Genomic DNA, 18,046 nt, shown 5'->3' on the forward strand with positions numbered 1-18,046 from the left:
CTCTCCTCTCCTCTCCTCTCCTCTCAGCTCTTCCTCTCCTCTCCTCTCCTCTCCTCTCCTCTCCTCTCCTCTCCGCTCCTCCTCTCTCTCGCTCTCCTCTCCTCTCTCTCCTCTCCTCTCCTCTCCTCTCCGCTCCTCTCAGCTCTCCTCCTCTCATTCTCCTCTCCTCCTCTCCTCTCCTCTCCTCTCCTCTCCTCTCCTCTCAGCTCTTCTCCTCTCAGTTCTCCTCTCCTCTCCGCTCCGCTCTCTCCTCTCCTCTTCTCTTCTCTTCTTCCTCTCCGCTCCGTTCCTCTCCTCTCCTCTCCTCTCCTCTCCCCTCAGCTCTCCTCTCCTCTCCTCTCCTCTCTTCTCTTCTCCTCTCCTCTCCTCTCCTCTCCTCTCCCCTCAGCTCTCCTCTCCTCTCCTCTCCAGTTAGCCTGAAATACCTCACAATATCACCTCGTGTGACTCATCCGTCCCCAAGGAAATGACTTGGATATAAATAACTATAATCTGATTTTATAAATAACTGCAATATCTTCCTCCACTGTTGCCACTGATATTTATTGCATTAAAAACTGACCTCACAAAAGATGCTGAGGCAGCCATGAGCTACAGTGTATTACAACTCAGCAGGGTCATTTCTCATCAACAAGAACAACGACATGTGGTGCACATCTTAGTCTTAATTTATGCTGACCTCTCGCAGTTCATCTGTGGAGCAGAGGCTGATATTACATTATAATTTACTAGCATCTACAGGCAGTACACATGTTTGTTCTTATAGTCTGGGAATTTCTGAGATGTCTTTGTCTTGTTGTTGAACCTCAAGAGGGTAATGATTCTGCGCATGACATCCTAGCTTGTGTGTCAAGCTGAAAAGAGTGCTCCGCCAATTTAGCATTTCACTCCTATATCATTGCTGTACTCACAATGGAGTCAAAATTGATGCAGCAGACCTTCCTGTCGAAGTATCCCAGTGGACACTTGTGACAGCAATGGAAAAATCACCTGCGGCCCAAAAACTATTTTCACCATAGGCCACAATTATAAAAGAGACCAATATAAAAGTATTGACAGACAAACTGTGAACAAAATTAATTTTTGCTCTTTGTGTAGGATCTCTTTTTTTCCCAATACAAGTTTCATAATTAAATAACTGCGTGCGTTGGTCTGCGACTCGGAAGCCTTTTTGGCACTCTGCAACAATTTTCATTAAAGCGACTGGCCGCCATCTTTGAGTCCAGCATCCAGATCTTACACTCATACTCCATACCCCCAGTCTTTTCCAACTTGTTATCCTCAACCGACAGGGCAGTAGTACTCACCAAGACCTGTAAACAGACTTTGATATGTTTATGGCGTTTCCCTTTAACTGAAGTTTCCCCTGTGTAATTGTCTTAGGTGACACACGCAATGACCTGTATCTGACCCTGGAGCGGGGGGAGTTTGAGAGGGGCGGCAAGAGCGTCCAGAAGAACATCGAAGTCACGCTCTATGTACTTTATGCCGACGGGGACACACTCAAAGTATGACACATATGTACATGAGCTAATCAGTGTATCAGTGTCTCCCATACATCCACACACTCATTTGATACGTCATTAACAGTGTACGGTATGTCACCAAAAACAATCTTCCTTCTCTTCTAAGGACTGCATCAGTTTGGGCAGCGGGGAGCCCAGCTCCAGTGAATACCGCTCTTTTGTCCTTTACCACAACAACAGCCCTCGCTGGAGTGAGATGGTCAAGCTGCCCATCCCCATAGATCGTTTCAGAGGATCCCACCTACGCTTTGAGTTCAGACACTGCTCCAGTGAGTCACTAATGTAGCCCAGTGGCTGTCATTTCTCAGCGTATGAGTTTATTCGAACAGATTGGATCACACTCTGAGCTATACAAGTAGAGTTTGTGCTGTGTAGATACAGTATGATGATGCGTGATATTATGATGCGCTTCTTTTCAGCTAAAGACAAAGGAGAGAAAAAACTCTTTGGCTTTGCTTTCACTCCTCTGATGAGAGAAGATGGGACCACACTGTCAGATGAAAGCCATGAGCTATATGTGTACAAGGTATGTGCAGGTTTAACACACATTTTAGATATATGGTGTTCTGTATCAACTGAAAAAACTCCTGACACATACTGTCATAATGATTGTTGTTTTATAAAAGACACGCTGATTTTGTGTTGATGGGGCGTCCCATGCTGGGAGTTGGTTGCTGCCAGCTCTCTGTGTGTCTTTATTGTATTTTCTCAGCAGTGGACCTTGGGTCATGGTCAACATGTAATTAAATGCACAATCCATTTTGTCTGCTCTCTTTCACTAAAAACATATACAGTATACGTATACACTATATAGCTATATACTATGTAGTTCACCGGGCAGAGCGTGTACCATTAAGGCTCAGTCCTTACTGCAGCGGCACAGGTTCGGCATATCATCCCCTCTCTCCCCTCTGCCTTTCCTGTCTGTGTCTCTCGCTATCAAATAAAAAGCAGAAATGCCAAAAGAATAATACAAAAAATAAAGAAGAAACTCCAGTGAATATCGCTGCATACAATAGTATATACCAGTCAGACATGCTAACATTTTTCAACATGCTAGCATTATGTACTTTGATCATTGTAACTTGTTGTTAGCATGCTAAAGTGTTACCCTCAGAATGAAAACGTGTGGTAGCACTAAACAATAACAAGCACCATAAGTGGCCTCTCCACTGTACTGCTGTCTGATAGAAGAGCCAATCAAATGTTACAATGCTCAGAGGCCTGTCACCGACTTGAGAGCATCCCGCTGCAGATTTAATCAGACCAGTTATTGATGACACCCCCACCTTTCTGTCCTACGATGGTGCAGTGCCATTGTTCCATTACTTCTTGGAACCCCACATCTTCTTCAAACCTTAATGCATCTTCTCTTTCCCTCTGATATTTGTCCTCTAGTGTGATGAAAATGCCACCTTCAGTAACCAGGGCCTGTACCTGAGTCTGCCCTGCTGTAAAGAAGACTTCAACAGCTGCTCCAACTTGCCGGCCAACCTGCCCTTTCAGAGAAGCCCCAAAGAAACTTTCTGGGTCTCAACGATACTCTGCTCCACCAAACTCACACAGAATGGTAATTGAACACCTTACATGCTCCTTATTTATATTTCCCACTTGATTGGAGTCAACTCAATTAGATTTTGTTCTGTTTCCAGTGGACCTCCTGGCTCTTCTGAACTGGAAGGCCCATCCTGACAGGGTGTTGGACATCCTCGGTCGATTACGTCAGATTAGCGGAGAGGAGATTGTCAAGGTCACTGTCATCACATTATTCATATTTAATAATACTTAATGTTTACCTTCTGTGTATGGGGCAGTGTGCTTAGTTGACTACACACAACACAAAGTATTTAGCTTATTTATCTCAAGAAAATACATTTATTATTTACTAATATAACATTTTAACTGTGTGACTTTATACGTCATAATATAATATTATTCTTATATGTTGATTGATCAGATGAGATGTTAAGCTTTCACAATATACTTTTTTTTTAGTATCCACAAATAATTTAAGCAAAACATCTGTTACTGTGTAAAAACACATTTGATACGGTTTAGAAGTCAAATCATCATTTCAGAATAAAAAAAAGCTTTTATTCCTGTGTTTTTGGACGAAGGGGCTACCCTTTGTTTCTATTTTAGTTACCAGCGAGGCCTTTAATGTGATGCCTGTGCTGAGTGTTGTTCCTTTGTTTCTCCTCACAGTTCTTGCGAGATGTCCTGGATACGCTCTTCTGTCTTTTAGATGACAACACTGATAAATACGGGCCGCTGGTTTTCCAGTCACTGGTAGGAAAATTAAAGGATTTACAACTATATCATTTATTTTGCCTGTAAGCAGAGGAAATGAGCATAATATCTCTCTCTATGTATGTGTTTAGGTGTTCATTATTAACCTGCTCAGGGACAGCCGTTTCTACCACTTCAGACCTGTCATGGACTCCTACATCCAAAACCACTTTGCTGGAGCTTTGGCATACAAGTACAACAACAAAGAAAATACAAACATTTCAATTTAGATACCTACAAAGACACGCTCGATATTGACTCTCATAATGTCAAACCATGTGTCTGCAGAGAGCTGATTCGATGTCTGAAGTGGTACATGGACCGCTCGGCTGAGGTCGTCCGACAGGACCACATCCAGGAAGCCATGAGGGTAAAGTGTCACACACGCTTCCTTTTTGTCTGTCCTGGCTCCTTGTACTGGTTAGTTAGTTATTACTTGTAAATGGTAACAGAGGGACTGATAAGAAGTAATGTGATGCCTCAGTAAGTGACTTCCCTGCTGAGAGCTGGAAGTTATATAATATCTCTGCAGATATTGACGTGTTCAGAGTGAAACATTTCCACTTCGTCTTTCTAATTTTCTTTGCCGATGAGAACAGAAAAATAAGTATTCTCTCGCGAGATCTAAAAATTGGAAACCTTTCTTTTATGTATAGATTTTCTCTGGATGATCAACCATAAACCCATCCATTGCTCAGTGCCTATTCATTGTAAGGGAATTTATAGTACGAAATGACGTGTACATTGGCTTACTGTGTGTCTCTGTCTGCTTCCGGCCGACACTCCCCCCTCAGGCTCTAGAGTACCTGTTCAAGTTCATCGTCCAGTCTCGTATCCTGTACTCCAGAGCCACCTGCGGGATGGAGGAGGAGCAGTTCAGAGCGAGTATCCAAGAGCTCTTCCAGTCGATCCGTTTCGTCTTGAGTCTGGACAGCCGCAGTTCAGAGAACTTGGTGTTCACTCAGGTCAGATAGTTGTCTACTGCTCTGACGACGCACAGTGTGTCACCTGCTCTGCTGCTTTATTATGTATTTGGTTATAAATGTTTTTATTTCCTCTTTTATTCATCCTCTTAGTTTGCATTCATGATTCATTGATTACTTTTGTTTGTTAACTTGTTTCTCGTTTTATTTCTTTCACTTATTTTCATTCTGTGCATTTTGTGATTCATGTTTCAATCCCTCGCCCAAACTGTTGCCCCATCTTTGTCTCGCTCTGGGACAGTTTAGGGGTGTGATCAGCTGCATGCTTTTCTGTGGTCATGCTTCGGGCCTCTCGTCCATCTCAGTAAGTCACAAGCGCCCCCCTGTGTTGGTTCCACAATGCAGTCCCTGCTGTGTGTCCAGGATGATGTATTCTCAAGTAACTGTTTTGCAGTCAATAGTTTAGATAGAAACTAAGAAATCAGAAAAAAGCAATATTTGTTATAAGTGGTGTTTTTTGTTGCTTCCTTGTAACAATATTATTCTGTATGCACCCTTCAAATTCCTTTATCTGTGTCCTAACCCCCCCCTCCAGGCAGCTCTGTTGAACAGTTTCCCTGATATCTTTGATGAGCTGCTGCAGATGTTCACCGTTCAGGAGGTAGCCGAATATGTCAGGGGCACCCTAGGGAGCATGCCCAGCACAGTGGACATCGGCCAGTCTATGGATGTAGTCAAACTGCAGTCCATCGCTCGTACAGTTGAGAGCCGCCTCTTCTTCTTCCCTGGTGAGACGATTGTGAATGCTTATGCAAAGTGTTTTTTTTCTTTGAAGACACCAAAAACAACCATGCATGTAAGCCTAATGTTCATATGTTTCCTCCTCACTCGGACTCCTTTCTTTCCCTTCCTTTCTTCCCTCAGAGTCTCGTAGTATTCTGCTGCCGGTGGTTCTGCATCACATCCACCTGCATCTACGCCAGCAGAGGGAGCTGCTTATCTGTTCTGGGATCCTTGGAAGCATTTTCTCCATAATTAAGACGAGCTCCATGGTACAGTACATAGTACTATGTGCATACTCAGCATATATGACCTAAAATCACATTACAAAAAAAGTTAAATTGAATTAGAAAATGAAATATATAATGACCATTTCCTTAAAAAAAAGATTGGATTATGGAAATGAAGCTGCGGCATTTTAGCGGCACTTCAAGCGGCACGTTTGCATGTCTGTGTGTCTCAGGAATCTTCTGTTCAGGAGGAAGTGGAGATGATGGTGGAGAGCCTTCTGGATGTGCTGCTGCAGACTCTGCTGTCCATCATGAGCAAGTCTCACTCTGTGGAGACGTCCAGAGGACAACGCTGTCCCCAGTGCACTGCCGAGATAACGGTAAGCTTCCATTCAATGTGTCTTTTTGACGTGCAATAGAAACAGGTGGAAATTAGTTCATATTTTGAGTTGATTAACCTTCGATGCTAATTTCTGTCATTTTCTTGGGCAGGGGGAGTATGTTTCCTGTCTCCTCTCTCTGCTTCGGCAGATGACAGAGCTCCACTTTCACCATCTACTCAACAACTTCCACAGCAAAGAGGAGCTAAAGGTAGGAAACTCTCTGAGTCACAGAGCTGCACATGATCAGAGCATTGCACTTGCTTATCACATACCTTGACTGAATGCACTTTTCTAAAAATATATTCCTTGACAGGAGTTTCTGTTGAAGATCTTCTGCGTGTTCCGCAATCTGATGAAACTGACTATCTTTCCCCGAGACTGGAGCGTCATGAGGCTTCTCACTAGTCAGTAAGTCTGCATTTGCATTTCTGTCATGCAGTCTTTGTCCCAGAGATGGTAAGGGAATACAGCCAACCATCAGATCAGATTCTTTTCAGATAATCCTTTTCTGAAGGTGATGCTTGTGTTTCAAATTTTTTCATCTATTTTTGGCAGCTATCTCGTTTTGTAAGTCTAATGTCTAATGTTTGCTTTCTGCAGTATCATCGTAGTGACAACACAGTTCCTGTCTCCGGCGCTGCACAAGAACTTCTCAGAGGCTGATTTTGACTTCAAGGTGTGTGTCTGAGCAGCGGGGGGGGGGGGGGGGGGGGGGTTAGCATTTAAGAAACCCACCACACCATAAAGCCACAAACTATGTGATGCTTTTCCATAAACACATTTCTGAGATGAGTATGAATGAGTTAACATAACATTAATTTACTTATGTTTTTGTCTGGTGTGTGTGTGTCTAGGTGTGGAACTCGTTTTTCAGCCTCACTGTGCTGTACATCAACCAGCCCAGTCTGCAGCTGGAGGCAATCGGCCCGGCTAAGAGAAAGAAAGTCCTGGACAAGTAAGAAAGTGCCTTATATTCATAGTGTGCATTTTCTTAAACACAGGTTAATTATTCATCTTCCTTTTTTTATACTTCACTCTCCGCTCCTTCTTTGTAGACATGGAGATATGAGAGTGATGATGGCTTATGAGCTCTTCAGCATGTGGCAAAAATTAGGTGCGTCCGACATCCCGTCTCCACACACACACACATACACCTATCACAGATAGATTTTTATGAAATGAACGAAAACATTGTCTCCTATGTATGTTAATCTATGTAATCCAGGGGACAATAAGCCCCACTTCATCCCAGGAATGATGGGTCCCTTCCTTGGTGTCACCCTGGTTCCTCAGACCGAGGTTAGAAATATAATGATCCCAATCTTTCACGACATGATGGATTGGGAGCAGAGAAAAAACGGCAACTTCAAGCAGGTCAGTATGACATTGTTATGTTATGAACTGCAGAGTGTGTGCCGCAGCTTTTTGTCACATAACACACCCACATCCCCGTGTAGGTGGAAGCAGAGCTGATGGATAAGCTGGACAGCATGGTGTCAGATGGGAAAGGCGATGATAACCACAGAGAGCTCTTCAGTCTTTTGTAAGCATCAAACCTGTGTTTAGTGGGCCTGTGGAGTGATACTCAGAGTAATGCTGCTCTCATGGTTTTTCCCTCTAACATACTTCTCTGTGTTGTTTTGCTGTCACACCGCAGAACCCAGCTGTTTGGTCCTTATCCGAGGTGAGATGTAATGCTCTCACAGCTGAGACGAAGAGACATCGTCATTCATATCTGTTCACTTCCTGTGCTTGTCAACTTAATTTAGAACATCTTACTGTATTTTCTGTGCAGCCTGCTGGAGAAGATAGAGCAGGAGACCTGGAGAGAGACGGGGATCTCATTCGTCACATCAGTCACAAGACTTGTCGAGCGATTGCTGGATTACAGGTATGCGGAGATTACGTTGCTCATAATAACACTAATGGTTTATGTCATGAATTTGCAGAGCAACAGAGGAACATTTTTATTTTGTCATATGTTTTTAGGGACTGCATGAAAGGAGATGAGATGGAGAACAAGAAAATCGGCGGTTCCGTCAACCTCATGGTGAGACATACACATAGTCTGGGCTTTAGAAACACATCTATGAATAATTCCACACACGGGATAAGATTGTAATCATTCTTTTTATTCAACCCCAGAACTTTTACAAATCGGAGGTCAACAAGGAGGACATGTACATCCGTTACATCCACAAGCTGTGTGACCTGCATCTCCAAGCCGAGGACTTCACAGGTAACAGAGATACTGTTTGTGATGGTGCATGGTTTATGGCGGAGGCTTTTTTCTGTGTGAAGTGGCATTTGTATTTCTTCCTGTTGCTCTGGATGTGCCTTTACCCTCCTTTTTATTGGATTTCACCAATAGAGGCACCTGGAGAAGAAGTAGAATAGGTGTAGGAGAGGAAAGCTTATGGCGACATGTAGGGCAGAATCATTTCTTTTGGGAAATAAATTGGCCTGCATACCCATGGCCCAGCTACACAGGGGATTTCACTTGACTTAGTTGATTACACGTCTTCTGAAGGTGTGGTAAGACCCTATTTTACCTACTTATTTGGAAACTGTTATTGTAAATTTGAATCAGGTCTGGTAATGCCACTCTCAATCCTGCAAATGGGAAATCAGGGGAAGTTGTCAGTTCATGTAATCGTGTAAATGAGTTAAGTTTTCTTGCTTTACTCACATTATTGGCAGTGGTGGCTTTATTGCGTGCATGTTAATGTAGCTAAATATGAGTAATTAAATACAACCTTATTCATCACTTGCGTAGAATAAATTGCAGGCAGCTGGCAAGATAATTGAAACACATTTTAATGTTCTGGAGATTTGGATGTGATTACACATGTGGTTATTGTTTGAATGATTATCTAAAAAGAAGCTTGTGAATTCAAAATAGAAAGAGGCATCATTTGTCTTCGCTTTTATACTGTGGATGCAATGGATTCATGTTGTCGTACTGTATTCTTTAGGGCTAATGATAATATTTATTATTGATTATCTGTTCGATTCATCAATAACATGTGAGAAAAAATTGTGGAAAATCACAGCAGTAGGCAAAGAAGCCAATCATCATAATTGACAAGCTTTACAGCCAAGTCAGTCTAATATCTAAGGAATTACTCCAGTGGGACTGGAGTCACTATAATTATGTTTAATTTCTCATTGAGACTTACTCCCCATGCTTGTGCTTTGTGCCATTTGTACAGAGCACAAGTTGTTTACGAAAACTGCACCCAGAGAGTTATCAGTTCATCACTGTGGCCAGTCTGTGCAAACTGTAGCCTAACTAGATAGCAGCTACTACATTATTTATTTTCATGACCTTTTGACCTGTGCCCCCCCCTCGACAACAGAGGCAGCGTTCACTCTGCTGCTGTACTGGGAGCTGCTGCAGTGGGAGGACCGGCCTCTGAGGGATTTCCTTCACTACCCCTGTCAAAGCGAGTGGCAACGCAAGGAGAACCTGAGTCGTAAAATCCTCCACTACTTCAACAAGGGCAAGGCAAGTGAATTTTTATAGCTTCATCTCTCACTCCTGCCAGTTTGTACTGCAGCTCAAGCTCACACAGTACAACGTGTAAATGGAGGCAAAGCCAAGTTAGCTTTATAGTGATGGAGCGGTATTGATAGGTTTGTGCTGGAGAAGTTACATAAGAGAGATAAGAGAGAGAGACTTTATTGGCATCTATCTATATACAGTGCTGCACAGTACATAGAGGAACACAATTGTGTTTCCCTGGTCCCGGTGCAAAACAAAAGAATGAAGTACAAACATGTAGAGCAATAACAAATATGTAGTGTAATAATAGAAAAAGATAAATACAAGTATTGTAAATACATGTAAAGTGCAATAAACAACTGTACACACAGTTTTATGTTCCCTGAAGATATTTGTATGTATTGTGCTGTAGATAAGTATTCCAAGTAAAGTGAGGCAGGGTATAAAGTGATGCATGCTTGTGATCGGAAACTAAATCAACCTAGACCACATTAAAATGTATAGCTTTCATAATTCTTTTTTTAAATTAGTTTTTCTCTTAACTTCTTTTGTTTTAAATGTTCAAGTGGCTGTTTGTTCTCGTCTGCAGTGCAGCTGTTCCCAAACATAATTACATTTGGCTTTCATTAACATTTGGGAGTGAGACTAAAAGTCATGTTTCTCATAATGTTTCTCAAAGATTTGATCATGTTTTACATCAAAACCTACTCGTCCTCGTACCTCTTGAACTAGATTTACAAGGTGGTATAGAAGTACTGAGATCCTTTAATTAAGTAAAAGTATCCATATCATAGTGTACAAATACTACAGCATATAAATCTTAAATTAAAAGTGTCATTTAAGTAAAAGTACAGCAGTATTGGTCAAATAAATGTAAAAAATACTTTGTATGAAAAACTAGCTGTCAATATTATCATATGTATATTATATTTGAACATTATTAATGAGGCTATACATTAATGTGCACAGTAAGTATAATATTTATGTTGTGGCTTGTGAAGATGGAGCTCATTTCAAATACTTTATATACTGCTTAGTTAGATATTTAACAGTGCATCATATTTTACATGTTATATATGTAAAATGTTATCAACTATTGCAAGATAAATGTTGTAAAATAAGATTATCAAGTAGCTTAACATCGAAATACTCAAGTAAGCTTTATAGCTGAAGCAGCATGTTTCTATAGTGTTGAGAGTATAATCAGAACTGTGGATTATCAAAACAACATCATCTAAATGATGCTATAGCATATATCATAACACAGTTTGTTGTACTAAAGCAAACACTGAGTATCATATAATATAAATACAAACATGAGGCTTTTGCCCTCACCACAGTAATGGTCAGATATCTGCTCAAATGTGATTTGCTTCCCCGGGTCACTCCTTCCTGGCTGGTATTCATCCACAGAATTAAATTAGTTGACTGGTGTCTGTGCTTTGGAGAGGACAATGCCCTCTGGACTCTGGGAGCAGCTGAGGAGGAAATAAAAGTGGCTTCCTTCATTAACTCTTTGTCATCTCTAGATTTTATTGCTACTATTATAGAAAAGAACAAGTCTGAACCTGTGGAATCCCTTCTACTGTTACTAATGTTCAAATGCATTCAGGACAAATAGAACGCAAAGTAAAGCGTAAAGAGCAACTTGTAGGTTGACGACGACGACGACGACGACGACGACAGTCAATTAAAGATGGAGTCTCCGATTCTGGTGAAAGATTGTTGATATTCAAACTCAACACCCAAACAAATCCCCACCTCCAGATTTAACGTTCCTCTCGCTCCCACTGCCTTTTTCTTTATCCAGCCACGGTCTTTCCTCTGCTTGGTGTGTGGATCGTGGCTGCTCCAAATAATTCTAAGCTTTGAAGCTTCATTCATAACTTTGACATTCAAATTATTATTATTATTAATAACTTAGGCTGTGTGGCCTCTCTCAGAGCTTTTAGTTTAAAATCTCTGAACTTTCCAGAGAGGCACTGCGTTCCCCAGCACCCACCCTGTCAGCGCTTTTCTGCTATAAATAAACCCTAAATAGACTCTCTCTCTCTCTCTCTCTCTCTCTCTCTCTCTCTCTCGCTCTCGCTCTCTCGCTCTCGCTCTCGCTCTCTCTCTCTCTCTTTGTCTCTCTCTCTCTCTTTGTCTCTCTCTCTGTCTCTCTGTCTCTCTCTCTCTCTTTGTCTCTCTCTCTGTCTCTCTGTCTCTCTCTCTCTCTTTGTCTCTCTCTCTCTCTCTCTCTCTCTCTCGCTCTCGCTCTCGCTCTCGCTCTCTCTCTCTCTCTCTCTCTTTGTCTCTCTCTCTCTCTTTGTCTCTCTCTCTGTCTCTCTCTCTCTCTTTGTCTCTCTCTCTCTCTCTCTCTCTCTCTGTCTCTGTCTCTGTCTGTCTCTCTCTCTCTCCCTCTCTCTCTCTCTCTCTCTCTCTGTCTCTCTCTCTCTCTCTCTCTCTCTCTCTCTCTCTCTCTCTCTCTCTCTCTCTCTCTCTCTCCCCTCTCCCCTCTCCCCCACCCCGCTTCCGCCGTGGTGCATCCTCGTCTCTGTAATTGTCCCAGTCCAAAAGTCTACATTTATTGAGAAAGGATAGATGTAACCATAACATATTTTTATCTGACCAAATATTCTGTGTCGATCCATAATTGTTGGCGTTTATCCTTTCAAAAACAACACTTTCCCCACACACATAAAGGGAGGCACACACCTTTGTCAACAGACATTCAAGGCTTAATTTGAAAAACCTCATTAGATCCAAATGTAAAAACAAAACATTCAGTACAGCCCTCGTGGCTCGATCTCATCCACTCTGTCTGTTTCCCATTTACAGAGCCAGGGCTTAATGCTTTTCATCACACACAGGCGGCTAGCGGACCGTGAGGAAATATTAGCAAAATAACAAAATAGTTAAATATTTGGACCAATCGAGGATATTTTTCTTGTTCATAATTGTTACACATGTCTCAGTTGTTTTTTAAAATGTTTTAATCATTTGATTTATTATTACTTCCAAAGTGCTTTACATACAAAAATGAAAATGCCTAATTGTTCCTCTGAATTTCTGCCCATATGTCAAGTAAAACATAGCATCACACATTAATAACCATCTCCATTAAATATAAGTATAACTCCAGAAAGAAATTCAACCTGCAAGTTATTGTTAGTGTTATTGTTAGAGGCTGGTCTTTTTGATCATCACTGTAATAAAGATGCACGATGAGCTGTCTCAGTGACTCTTCCTGTAGTAAATGAGTGTATATGTATTTTTGTATACTTTCTCCTTGTCCTCCAAAGTAATTATGATTGCTCTTTATTATAAAGCATAAATATAAGCTTACAGTACATGATTTCTTCCATCTATCTCATTCATATCTGACTTTGCAGTGCTGGGAATATGGAATCTCTCTCTGCCGGGAGCTGGCTTTCCAGTACGAGACTTTATATGATTACCAGAGCCTCAGCTGGATACGGGTAAGTCAAGTATTGGCTGCGTCCTGTTATTAGCAAACAAGCATCCTCTGTGATGCTGGAAAGTGAGATTTCCAGCTCCCTCTTTCATTGTCATCCTCTCATGCGGTTGCAAAGTGCATATAGCCTCAAACACAATGTCCTAATTACCTGTGCACACCCAGACTCATCAAGAAATGCAGAGGATTCAGCAATGTGTGTGATTAAATCATTATTCCTCATGACTCTTTTGCATGGTTATCATTCTGTGGCAGAAAATGGAGGCAGCGTATTATGACAACATCATCGAGCAGCAGAGGATCGAGCCGGAGTTCTTCAGAATGGGCTTCTATGGCAGGAAGTTTCCTTTCTTCCTCAGGGTAAGACTTACTAAATCTAAATCTTTGTCTGTCTTGACACAGTTATGATTCTGCTGATGCGGACAGCTACACTGCTCCTTCATGCTTCAGCGGGAGACAAAGTCAGCTACAGTGCTTGTGCAAGAGCTATAGATGTCATGAATCTCATCATAGTATAACTTTATGTGTACAATTTCACCACTGAAAGCTACCAGCCTCCAGATAAACGTTGGTGCATCATGTCTACACTTTTTAAATATCTAATTTCATTTAGTGGCTTTTTTAACCATTTCCAATTTTGTGTGCAAGAAAATAACACTCCTATCTATTAAATGACAGTTACTCTCACTGCTCTCATAGTGTGTTCAGCAAAAAAGCTCTAAAAGCCCTTCTCAGTACTAAACAGCAGCAGCCACAGTTAGTGACTAGCTAATGAACATAATTGAGCATTTAGCAGCTAAAGAGACCGATATTTCCCTCAGGATTTGGTAGAAAACAGGGCTTAAAAGAGAGGGAATATTGGACTTTTGTGCCCAGAGACACAACTCCAAATAACAGTCACTGTTGCTCTTCTCCTTTTTGCAGAACAAGGAGTTTGTCTGTCGTGGTTATGACTATGAACGGCTCGAGGACTTCCAGCAAAGAATGCTGGGGGAATTTCCACAAGCCATCGCCATGCAGCATCCCAACCAACCTGACGACACCATCCTGCAGAGTGATGCTCAGTGTATCCTACTCGGCGTAAAGGGCTAAAACTATCAATTATTTTCCTTAGCAATAAGACTGTTAAGGACAAACAACTGCATGTTTATCTAACCAACAGTCTACAACTCTAACATTTCCATTTCTAATGATATAAAAGCAAATCCTCACATTTGAGATAAAAACAGGGAATATTTGGTATTTTGCTTAACAAATGACTTAAACATTTAATCGATGCACTATGTATTGCTCATGTATGTTACAGGTTATGACAGATCAAATAGGAACACTGCATGTTGAGATTGATTTCCAAAGTCCGACAGTGAGAGCAAACGCCCTCAGTCAGCATTTCTTTTTGAATATCCCTCCTGCTCTTCCTCCTCTGTGAATATGCATGTCTGTCTGTCTTTCTGTCACTTCCTTGACACTCGGCTTCTAGACTTGCAGATCTATGCAGTGACTCCGGTGTCAGACATCTCTGATGTGCCTCAGCTGGAGCGTGTGCCCGAGAGGATCAAGAGCTTCTACCGCATAAACAATGTCAGCCGCTTCCACTATGACAGGCCTTTCCACAAGGGGCCCAAGGACCGCGAGAACGAGTTCAGGGTACGGTGAACCAGCAGTGCCCCTCTCAGTTCATTTCTGCCTCACAGTTTAGTGTTTTTCACAGAAACACTGAATTCAGATGTAACGCTAGTTAAAAACATGTTATTGATCAAACTCGAAACTGCCGTTTGATTCATGCAGAGGCCTTTCAGCTGATGTGAGTCAAGTAGGGCAAAGTCAATTTTATTTATTCAGCCAACTATCACAAATTTACCTCAAGGGGCTTTACATACGACACCTTCTACTACCTAACTATAACCATCCAATCAAATAAGGGAAAACTCCCCAAAAAGAACACTTTAACTGGGGGGGGGAAATGAAAAGAAAAGAAACAAACTCACAGAGGGAGAGAGAGACAAGGACAACATGCACACAAGGGAGAGAGACAGGACAAGATGAGAGGCTGATTCTCCTGAAGGACGTAGATCCAAAACATCTGGAATGAGCCACCAGCAGCCACGGGAGACAGGAATATCCCAGGGCGGCCGATAGTCCAGTACGGACAAGCCTGAGGCAAAGAGAGGACGAAGAGGAGACATTCGCGGGGGGGGGGGGGGAGAAAGACATAGTGCTTGTGGGAGAAAGAGGCAGTGGTTTTCAGAACGTTTACAGTGTTCTCATCAGCAGGACAAACCTTTACTGTAAGATCTTTGCTTAATTCTTATCTCTCCAGTCTCTGATTATTTTACCGCAGGTGCATTAGTCATAAACACTGCAGAATGATGTAATGTGGCAAGAATATACATTTCCAGAATCATGACAACATAAGCCAGAGATAGAAAACTGCTATAGCATAAAGAAAATGACCATCAATACCATATCTATGTCTACAAAAACTGCAGCTACTGTATTTACTGCACCATTGTTGTGTTATAATGAGGACGACAGCTGATCATTATCTTTTATTATTATTTCATTTTTTTTCAGAAGATAATCTAAAATGCCCGTGAAGATGTCTAGCCAACAGTCCAGCACCCAGTGATATTGAGTTTACAATAAAATAAAACAGAAAAGCAGCAAATCTTCACATTTTGAGAAGCAGTGGAGGGTTTTCTTTCAAATGACATTACGGATTAACAGATGATCACAATTGTTGATGATTCATTTTCTGTTGATCGACTAATCGATTAAACATTTCAGCCCTAATTGCATGCAAGCTTTTTTGTTGTTCCTTTACTCACTCCCCTTGTATCTAGTCCAAGTACAGCCTACAGGGCTTTACAAACTTGGCCCAGACATGATTCTGTGCTGTAGTCTCCTCTGACACACTAACCTACAGTTTGAATCAAACCAAAGCAGGACTTACAATCAGACTGCCAACCAATATCACGCACCATTTAAAGTGAGCCGGATAGTTATTTAAGTTATTTATTCTTACTCTACTACTTGCGCTATTCATTTTTACCTCTACTTCATCAGTGCAGTACCCCACTAGACCTTCATGATGTGTCTGTGGTTGATGGCAGTCTGAATAAACTCTGTTCTCTGTCCTGCCTGTTTTAACAGAGTCTGTGGATTGAGAGAACAACCCTGATCCTCTCCCGTCCTCTCCCCGGGATCTCCCGCTGGGCGGAGGTGGAAAGGAGGGAAGTGGTGAGGAGCTCAAACATTCACTCTCTATCATCTTATAGTGCTCTGTATGAGGGATGCTAGACAGTTTTCTTTAAGCTCTTTCACCATGGTAGCCATGTATTCTAGATTGACTAACGTCATGTTATAGACACATGATAACTCTCCTTTTGTCTTGTGTGTATTTATTTCCAGATGGAGGTGAGCCCTCTGGAAAATGCCATTTATGTGGTGGAGAATAAAACCCAGGAGCTGCGGACTCTGATCAGCCAGTACCAACACAGACAGCATCATGGCAACATCAACCCACTCAGCATGTGCCTCAATGGGGTCATAGATGCTGCTGTGAACGGAGGCATCGCCAGATATCAGGAGGTAGAGAGAAATAAATGGGTGGATTTATCACATTTATGAATTAATTCAGTGTTTGCGAGAGATCTTCATCTTTTGACTTCTCTTCTATAACAGGCCTTCTTTGACAAGGACTACATCAGCAGTCACCCAGAAGATACGGAGAGGATCACACATCTGAAGGATCTGATGCAGGAACAGGTCAGAGCTTTGAATTCAATCACATGTGGAACTGTTAAGTAAACAGACTCAAATATTTATTTTGTCACATATATATATATATCATAGTCAAACCTTTTTTTTTAAGTCAAGTTTTACTCTTTATATTGAACATTTCAGTTAATCTTGTGTAGCCAAAATATGACCTTTATTCTTTCTCCCAAGCCCTGTTGTCATTGTTAACTTTAATTTAAGTACGTAAGTCACTTACTTAGTCCTCCTGACTGTGCTCATTGTGTGGTGCCGGTGGAGTCCTGATGTGGTGCGTGCAACACAGGAAACAGAGCTGCTGTGTTGTCAACAAAAACAGTTTTTATTTTTAAATGACATTTGAGTCTTTTTTTTCTTCAACACTATTGCATGTTGATATAGTCACAGTTGCTGTTAAATGACGTTGGTGCCGTCTTGTCATCATCTCATGTTAGTCATGGAAAAAGGGTAATTGACGAACTTATTTAGTCATAGCTTTGGCTGACAAAATGAACACTGCATAATGCTGTGAAAATGTTTCCTGTCATCAGGTGCACATTCTCGGAGTTGGCCTGGCTGTTCACGAGAAGCTGGTGCATCCAGAGATGCGTCCTCTGCACAAAAAACTTGTCGATCAGTTCCACATGATGAGGACAGGTTTACACCATGTGAGTAGTCCCACATGTGGCTCAGATTTATCCCAAGTTTCTGTTTGAGATAAGTTTATTTTTATTCTTGCTAACAAACAGGCACATTTCCGCTTCTGTATAGAGTCTGTTCCCATGCATGCACAGTGTAATGAGTATGCCTGTATGTTTTGATGAAAGTGTTTTAATGCATGTATGAGCAGTGTAAATATTCAGAGCAGTATATGGTTGGGTCCCAGCAGGGTGTACCGGGAGTGGATCGATTCAGCCCTGCAGGCTGCCCAGGGGTTAACTCTCCCAGAGGCATCCTCTCCTCCCACAGCCACATGAGCCCTGAGAGTGTCCGCCACAGACACAGGTCAGTCAGACGCACGCACGCACAAACTAAACTCTTTGACTTAACCCCAGTTGTTACCACTATAACAACACAAGATTGGTAAAAATATCCTCTCTTACCCAAATTGTTTGAAAACTGGTTCATGAAATGTAGCTGCACACACAGACACACACATTCATGAACACAGGGAGATACAAGTCTTTTACAACATGG

The 18,046-nt window shown here is 41.8% G+C and overlaps 1 protein-coding gene across 1 annotated transcript in view; it reads left to right on the plus strand.

Annotated features, from left to right (window-relative positions):
* Positions 1–18,046, plus strand: part of LOC115011008 (dedicator of cytokinesis protein 3-like) — a 48,359-nt gene that overhangs the window by 24,659 nt on the left and 5,654 nt on the right. The window contains 33 exon segments of the mRNA XM_029435935.1: positions 1,384–1,508; positions 1,633–1,795; positions 1,946–2,052; positions 2,925–3,096; positions 3,179–3,276; positions 3,732–3,815; positions 3,908–4,008; positions 4,104–4,185; positions 4,610–4,780; positions 5,334–5,526; positions 5,663–5,790; positions 5,982–6,128; positions 6,241–6,339; positions 6,445–6,539; positions 6,732–6,807; positions 6,986–7,086; positions 7,187–7,245; positions 7,357–7,505; positions 7,589–7,674; positions 7,789–7,815; positions 7,927–8,022; positions 8,121–8,181; positions 8,277–8,370; positions 9,491–9,639; positions 13,011–13,097; positions 13,349–13,453; positions 14,018–14,159; positions 14,574–14,740; positions 16,247–16,333; positions 16,505–16,684; positions 16,778–16,861; positions 17,401–17,517; positions 17,718–17,854. Of these exon segments, the coding sequence (XP_029291795.1) occupies positions 1,384–1,508; positions 1,633–1,795; positions 1,946–2,052; positions 2,925–3,096; positions 3,179–3,276; positions 3,732–3,815; positions 3,908–4,008; positions 4,104–4,185; positions 4,610–4,780; positions 5,334–5,526; positions 5,663–5,790; positions 5,982–6,128; positions 6,241–6,339; positions 6,445–6,539; positions 6,732–6,807; positions 6,986–7,086; positions 7,187–7,245; positions 7,357–7,505; positions 7,589–7,674; positions 7,789–7,815; positions 7,927–8,022; positions 8,121–8,181; positions 8,277–8,370; positions 9,491–9,639; positions 13,011–13,097; positions 13,349–13,453; positions 14,018–14,159; positions 14,574–14,740; positions 16,247–16,333; positions 16,505–16,684; positions 16,778–16,861; positions 17,401–17,517; positions 17,718–17,854 (3,769 nt within the window).

The sequence above is a fragment of the Cottoperca gobio genome, chromosome 7 (assembly GCF_900634415.1).
Source record: "Cottoperca gobio chromosome 7, fCotGob3.1, whole genome shotgun sequence".
NCBI classification, from domain to species: domain Eukaryota; kingdom Metazoa; phylum Chordata; class Actinopteri; order Perciformes; family Bovichtidae; genus Cottoperca; species Cottoperca gobio.